At 34.6% G+C, this 7,927-nt stretch overlaps 2 protein-coding genes across 2 annotated transcripts in view; one reads left to right on the forward strand and one right to left on the reverse strand.

Annotated features, from left to right (window-relative positions):
• sptan1 (spectrin alpha, non-erythrocytic 1) overlaps window positions 1-2,795 on the reverse strand; it is a 46,642-nt gene extending 43,847 nt beyond the window's left edge. The window contains exon 1 of the mRNA XM_073825112.1: window positions 2,708-2,795. The gene's annotated coding sequence lies outside the window, so the exon portion shown is untranslated. The remainder of the gene's footprint in view (window positions 1-2,707) is intronic.
• Window positions 2,796-7,148: 4,353 nt separating this feature from the next.
• LOC141292372 (uncharacterized) lies at window positions 7,149-7,927 on the forward strand. The gene is made up of 3 exons (XM_073824384.1): window positions 7,149-7,213; window positions 7,283-7,466; window positions 7,610-7,927. Exons 1-3 carry the CDS (start codon window positions 7,149-7,151, stop codon window positions 7,925-7,927), a joined length of 567 nt encoding a protein of 188 aa, XP_073680485.1.

The raw sequence follows: 7,927 nt of genomic DNA on the forward strand, positions 1-7,927 counted from the left end.
TTCAACATGCATGCCATCAGCTCTTGAGGAAACAGGACGAGGAGAACAATGAACATCGATGTATTTGTTTCCAAAACACACTACGCTGTATAACTGTCTACGCTGTTATACACAGACCGACAAAAGTGTTACATTCCAAACGCTGATATCATAGCCAGTGCAAGGTTATTTCATAATGCGTAATTGAACTGAGGCACCAGATCTGAAAATAGGCCACAAGTGCTGATTAAGGGCAACTAAAAACGTAACTGGAAAAGTAATGTTATTAGAGATTGAAGGATAGCGGATTAGTTTCCATGTCTTATTTTAAGAACGTAACATTTTATATAACATTCGGAGCATTTTAACCACTTTTTTAGCACAAATAACAAAAATGTATTTACAAAAGCATTCTATGAATATAAACATATCAAATATGACTACTGGTGTTACTGACGGCATTAAAGTTATGCAACATTTTTCTGCGATCTAAACGGTTGCACGTTTATTTTCATCTTTGATGCCATTTACTAATAATTATTCAGAACAGATCAGTTTCTGATTTTAGAACATAATATTTTATATAATATTCAGAATATTTTAACTACTGTTTTATTTCTGCTTTTTTAGCACAAATAACAATTGCACTATTAAAAAATATATATAATAATAATTTAAAAAGCATTTTATGAATATATAAATATTTATGATATATGACTACTGGTGTTATTTAAGCTGTTAAAGTTATGCACAATTTTCTGCGATCTAAACGGTTGCACGTATATTTTCATCTTTGGACCCAATTATTAATAATTATTCAGAACAGATCAGTTTCTGTGTCTGATTTTAAGAACATAACTACTGTTCTATTTCATTTTAGCACAAATAACAAACACACTATTTTAAAAAAAATTAAATGCATTTTATAAATATAAATATATCACATATGATTACCGGAGTTATTTAGGCCATTAAAGTTATGCAAAATAATTTAGCAAAACTAAATGGTTGTACATTCATTTTCCTCTTTGAAGACAATTATTAATAATAATTCAGAACACATCAGTTTCTGTGTTTGATTTTAAGAACATAATATTTATAACATTCAGAATATTTTAGCCACTGTTTTATTGCTGCTTTTTAGCACAAATGTCAATTTTATGTATATATATATATATATATATATATATATATATATATATATAAATATAAATATAAATATAAATATTAATGATTACTGGTGTTATTAATGCCATTTAAGTTACACAAAATTATTTTGCAGTCTAAATGGTTGCATATTTACAGTATTTTCATCTTTGATGCCAATTACTAATAATTATTCAGAACTAAATTTATTAAAATTAAAACTTCATTGTATTTGTTTAAGCAGGTCACTTATTCCTTTATTTTTCTATCATTTTCTTTTATTTATTTATGTATTATTTTTGCAAGTTTGGTTCTCTATATATTATCAGCAGATCTGATTTTTTTTCTGATTTCTCTACATATTATAATGAATAAGGGGCCCAGTATGAATATTGCAGTTTATAAGCAATGCATCCTAATGTCTGAACACAAAAACATTCATCTTTTTGCCTTTCGGAGCTTTTTTTTATCTGCTCAGCAGGGCTGTTGGCACATCAGCAGTTGGCGTGCATATTAAGTCACAGCTTCAATATAAAAATCTATGGGTTCAAAAAGCAACGGTGCAAATCGTTAAAACCTTGCAGGCATTTTCAAAGGCTGAAATATTTTTCCACTTAGCATAAGCTAGAAAACAATGCAGTGCAGAATATAATATAACACACACTCAATTACTTTGCCCTCTTATATCCATCCACACAGTTTAGTTAGATACACACAATTTAATCAATAATAAAATAATTATGACCTGCCTTAATACAGTTCGTATTGCAAATTTAATTTAATACCAGTCCAAACATTATAGGTTATTTACACATTTTACAGGAATAAACCAGTATCTAACCAAAAACAATTTAAGAAGACCATCAGAAAACAATACAATCCTAGCAAAAGCCCAGGCCTCATATCAGAACATTAATCCAATGACAGACTGAGAGAGAAATAGGCGCTGGGCGGATCCTCTATAGCCTGAATGCAACTTATATGTCTATAAAAGCCATTTAAAATAGACAAATTATGTATTTTGTATTAACAGAAAAAGGAACATTGTTGAAACGAATGTCTTTGTTTGGAAGAGCATTTGGAATTGGAGGAGGTTGCATACTATTGGGGTTTATCTGCAAGTACAAATGCCTTCCATACATACCTAATTAATATATTGAATTAGGTTATTTGTTCATTTAAAATATCCCTATGCATTTACACTCACATGTAAACGAATCTTACACACTGTCCTGTATTCGTGCATGTTTAATTTATAATGTAGCCGTGAACATAGGTTAGCTCCGCAGCTAACGTTAACGACTCCATTGGGCAGGGCAATGAAAAGCTTGTCTAAAAAACGAATATAATTCATAATATTGGCACAAGTATGTAATAAGAGTACATTAATAGTACAATGAGAGAAACGTGCTGTTCTGTGTATCGTTGAGCAGATGAAAACGGTCGTTGAAACGCCCAGCTCGGCCCTCAGCAGAGCAAACGCGACAGAAACCCTAACATTCCTTTAGTTTTGCAGTAAAACGTCCGGGAATTGTGTTTTCTTTGTACAAGTGTACAACTGAAATAATGTATAAAAGCCTACCTTGCCGAAGGTTTTGCTCTGTTTTTCTGGGGCTAGGTGGCAACGGGTGGCGACCTCAACGAATGAAATAGCAGCGTACAGCGAGTGATCGAATGAAACGAACTGAGCGAGACAGTGACATCATGCACTGCAGCAACGAGCCGAACGCTGACGGAAACTGCCGAAGCGATCTAGAGCGCCCCCCATAGTGCGTTGAGTTTTTATAAAGTTCTGTGTTCTACATTAAACAAAATCAATACATGTAATGTAATGTATTTATTTATAATTCTGTATATAACAGAAACAAATGTTGGCTCAACTGATCAATTTGAAAGAAAGTACATTTTGCGTATTTGACCATCTTAATTTGGTGAATTTCCAGACTGTAATGAATTTAATTGATTCTGTGTCTATTTGTTAAAATCCTGGCAGTACTCCTCGTCTGGAAAACACTGCCATTATAAATCTGACTGGCAGTCTAGGATTTCTGCTGCATCACAATGCCTTGGCACATCCGGATGAAATCTGCAAGAATGCCTATAATTAAAACAGGACACTAATCCAAAAAGACCAACTGAAACAGTTTCTGAATCCAAACAGCTATAGATGCATGCAGAAGTATGGACAGATACACTAGTCAAAAGCTTTTTTGACAGTAAGATTTTTAAAGAAGTCTCTTCTGCTCACCAAGTCTGCATTTATTTGATTCAAAGTACAGTAAAAACAGTAACATTTTGAAATATTTGACTATTTAAAAAATCCTATCTGTTTTCTATTTGAATATATTTTTTAAAATGTAATTTATGTTGTGATTTTAAAGCTGATTTTTTAGTATCTACTTTTTTAGTATTACTCCAGTTGCATGATCCTTCAGAAATTATTCTAATATTCTAATTTGCAGCTCAAAAATGTATTATTATTAGAATTAGAATTTGAAATCAACTGACATTATGTTGAAAACAGCCGAGTATAATTTTCAGGTTTCTTTGATGAATAGAAAGTTCAGTGACATTATGACATCTTTATCATCACTTTTGATCATTAAAGCGTCCACAACATAATTTCAAAGCCAATATCATAAAGAAGGCCTTAGTAACAATAGAGGCAATGAGTGCTTAGGGTTGTAAATAGAAATAATAATACACACAATAAATAGAATACATGTTTGAAATTAAACTGGGATTTTTTTTTTAATGTAACACATTCAGAATAAACCAAAGGCCTGTTCTTCTGACTATAGCCGTTAATAGCTTGCAAATCACCCAAGTCTTCCTATAGCACCATTCAAGGTGATGTTGACCCAGTTTCTTTCACAGCCCAGTTTTGTCTATTGTTGAGAATTACTGTTTAACAGTTTTTCTTGAACTAATTGTTTCTAAAAAGGCATTTTAAGAATGTCAGTGTCCATTTCATGAATATGTGTGAGCCATTTCATGAATATGTGTGAGACAAAAAGGAGGGTACAAAGAATTTAGCAGGGAGGAGCAATATGTGGTTGCAAAATATGCTTTCAGGAAGAAAAAAAAAATTATTTAAAACTTGCATTGGTATAAGTTAAAACGCAGATACACTTCCCTATAAGCAGTGTTGGGGAAAGTAACTTTTAAAAGTAACCAATTGCGTTACTGAGTTACTTTTAATGGAAAGTAATGTGTTACATAACTATTGTGTTACTTTTTCCTCATCTGGGCTGGGCTTACATGTTTGTTTTTCATATAAAAAAGTATATTTTTGGCAAACGTAAAAAAAAAAACGTTCACACCAAATGTAAGTTTTGCTTATTAGTATGGCTGAATTGGATTGTTGAAGGGCAAAGACCTTGGTTAATAAAATGGGGTTAAATACTTTTAAATACTTTGCGTCTTTTAACATATTTAATTGTTGCAGGTTTGCATCATATTCTGAGTTTGCATTTGAATGTTTTTATTCATTAAGAGCAATACTAAATCTGTTTTTGTGCAAGTGAGATGAGTAAATGCATGTTCACATTTAGTCTAGAACTACAGTAAGCATAAAGTTTCGACAGCGGACATTTCAGAGTCAGTCAATTAATGGGAAAAAAAAGTAATTGGCGGTACTTATTTGAAAAAGTAACTCACGTATTTTCTTGTAAATTAAAAAGTAATGCATTACTTTACTAGTAACAAAAATGTACAGATAATGTACTCACCCACTTGTCATCCAAGATGTTAATGTCTTTCTTTCTTCAGTTGTAAGGAAATTATGTCTTTTGAGTAAAACATTTCAGGATTTCTCTCCAGATTATGAACTTCTATGGTGCCCCCAAATTTTGAACTTCCAAAATGCAGCTTCAAAAGGCTCTAAACGATCACAGCCGAGGAAAAAAGGGTCTTATCTAGCAAAACGATGAGTTATATTCTAAAAAAAAAAGTACAGTTTATATACTTTTTAACCTCAAATGCTTGTCTTGTTTAGCTCGGCAAGACGAGCATTTGAGATTAAAAAGTATTTAAGTTGTAAATGTTTTTAGAAAATAACCGATTGTTTCGCTAGATAAGACCCTTCTTCATCGGGTGGGATCATTTAGAGCCCTTTGAAGCTGCATTTAAACTGCATTTTGGAAGTTCAAACTCGGGGGCACCATAGAAGTCCATTATATGGAGAGAAATCCTGAAAAGTTTTCTTAAAAAAAACACAATTTCTTCACGACTGAATAAAGAAAGACATGAACATCTTCGATGACAAGGGGGTGAGTACATTATCTGTACATTTTTGTTCTGAAAGTGAACTACTCCTTTAAAGTGCCCCTATTATGCCTTTTCAAATATGCTATTTCATGTAGTGTGTCATGTAGCTGTATGTGAACATAAACTATCTGCAAAGTTGTGACGCCGACAGTGCACTATAAATAAAGTTTTTGTCTAACAAAAAAAAGAGTCGGCTCACATTCGCCTAAACGAGTCGTCAGCAATTCGAATCTTTTTTCTGTAACGGCCACACGTCACGAGCTACACATTTGCGTAATGTCCGCCCACATTCAATTTCGCGAACAACTTGCCCGCCCACAAACAGTAGGCCTACCATTTTCAAGTGGATTACATCATGTCAAGAAGACGCCCTGCGCTGTGACAGCCTGTGAGAGAGAATTTGTTTTATATGCCCTTCCGAAAGATGAAACTACCAAGAATGAGTGGTTAACATTAATTTTTTCAACAACACCTCAGCACTCCAATGCCAATCTTGTGTTGTGTTCGCGTCATTTTACTGATGACTGCTTTTCTAATCTTGGGGAGTAACGTTACAACGCGAGATTCACCAAACGCTTGGTTTTAAAAAATGGATCAGTGCCCAGTTTATTTGGACCGGCTTGCTCCTCTGAACTTCTACCTGTAAGTATGATTAATAATTAATGATTGTATTTTCTAGCGATCGTTCAAAATACGTCTTTGTGTACGTTATGGTGTGTAACAACCCCGCACATGTCTTGGTAAGCGGCTAACTTGCGTTTCTGTAGTTCAGCTGTGAGTGCAATGTAGTCTAAAAAGTCTTGTGATTGATGCAGCTTGACTGTCTGTCTGCCTTATTAGTTTAAGTAATGATAATGATAAACGATGGCTTAACGCAGTGTTATGGATTGTACAGTGTTGAAGTTCACAACGTAGAGATGTGTCCGGTTCGCTTACAAAAGCAAATTGCAAACACTGTCCACAGTTAACATATTACACCCACTGAGAAACGTCCTGCTCCGGTCGTGCTTGCAAAACAGTTTCTTGTCGATGTGACACTTCAACCGTTTCATCGTCAGACTCCGGCTCGAATTGATAGGGTAAAATCGAGGCTATCTTTTCTATGCATTAACAGGTCTCCGCAGCTGTCATTCAGTTATGCCAATGGGCGTTTCGTTTTGCGCTGAAGCGGTAGACCAATCATGAAGGACTGCACCATCTGACCAATCACAGCAGTGAGGGCTCACTGAAAGGAGGGGTTTAGAGAGACTGAATCTTCGAACTGCTTCACACGAGTCGTTTAGGAATCATTTAGAAACGGGGTAAAAATAAATCTAATTTTGGAGAAAACTAAAGTGTTTTTTGAACTTGCATACATGTAAACCTGTTTTAAGAGACTATTACAACAATATTAACTACCTTTAAAATGGCATAATAGGGGCACTTTAAGTAACCTGTGACTTGCAATGCATTACTCCCAACACTGACTAGCCTAGCAAGTAAACTTTTATCCTTTTTACAACCTTTATTTTTTTTACTTATTTTTTTGGAGGTGTCTGATTGCTGCTGCAGAGAAAAACCCATCCTGCAACCATTATGTAAATAAAACGCAAATGTATCTATTCACAAGTGATGTGTAAATCGACCATTACCACTTTTTACATTAAAAAAGGCCAATCAATACGCCACACAGTGTATATAACCCGCGATTCTTCAGACGTTCATTACTTTGCTCTGTTGAAAGTTAGGTAACGTGTGTCAACAGAGCTGAAGAGATGCCATCTTGTGATTTCTGCGGATACGGTCCTGGCGAGAATATCGACGGGGTCTCATTTTACGAGTAAGTTTACTATCAGCTTGCTGTAGTAAAACAAACCCGTTCTGTTTCTGATTATCCAATTTCTCTCAGATTCCCGTTAGTAGAGGAGCATCGTCGCCACTGGATAGTAAATATGGGCAGGGACGCGGAATGGATTCCATCTGAATCCTCGTCTCTGTGCTCTGCTCATTTCACTCCGGATTGTTTTGAATCTGGATCAGCACGTTTACACTCAGACGCGATTCCGACTGTATTTAATTTCAGACATTCTGAGGTAAGTTCATCTATCTATCTGTGGTTACAAGTTCATTAGACCCTTCCCTGTTTTATCCATACAGAATCTATTACAGAAGGGTTTTAACAAAGAATCAAGTAAAGAATTATATTTTAAAATGCTAAAACTGTTTTGTATTTCAGAATCAGATTCTTAAAGACACTGAAAATCTCCTTCCACAACAAGGAGTGCATACTGAATCCACTAACGCATCCAAATCATCCTGCTGTGATAGTTATAAACGTCTGCAGGCCACAGAAAGAAATTACCAGCTGAAATTAGCTGCTGCTCAGCTTCAGATAAAAGAATACAAAAAGACTCTAGCAGAAGAGTCACGAAAAGCAACACAATGGCAGAAGAGAGCAATAGTTTTGCAGAGTGCAATCAGAGCGATGAAACAAAGGGGGTCAATACATGCATCAAGAAAAACATCTACACCCAAAAATAGTCATTTGGACTGA

The sequence above is a fragment of the Garra rufa genome, chromosome 19, assembly GCF_049309525.1.
Source record: "Garra rufa chromosome 19, GarRuf1.0, whole genome shotgun sequence".
Lineage (NCBI taxonomy): Eukaryota > Metazoa > Chordata > Actinopteri > Cypriniformes > Cyprinidae > Garra > Garra rufa.

Bases quoted from the DNA above. Each gene is read 5' to 3' on its own strand.
- LOC141292372 (XM_073824384.1), top strand. From the start codon at position 7,149: ATGCCATCTTGTGATTTCTGCGGATACGGTCCTGGCGAGAATATCGAC. The intron at 7,214-7,282 runs GTAAGTTTACTA...AATTTCTCTCAG, and splicing joins GACGGGGTCTCATTTTACGA to ATTCCCGTTAGTAGAGGAGC. The intron at 7,467-7,609 runs GTAAGTTCATCT...TTTGTATTTCAG, and splicing joins TTAATTTCAGACATTCTGAG to AATCAGATTCTTAAAGACAC.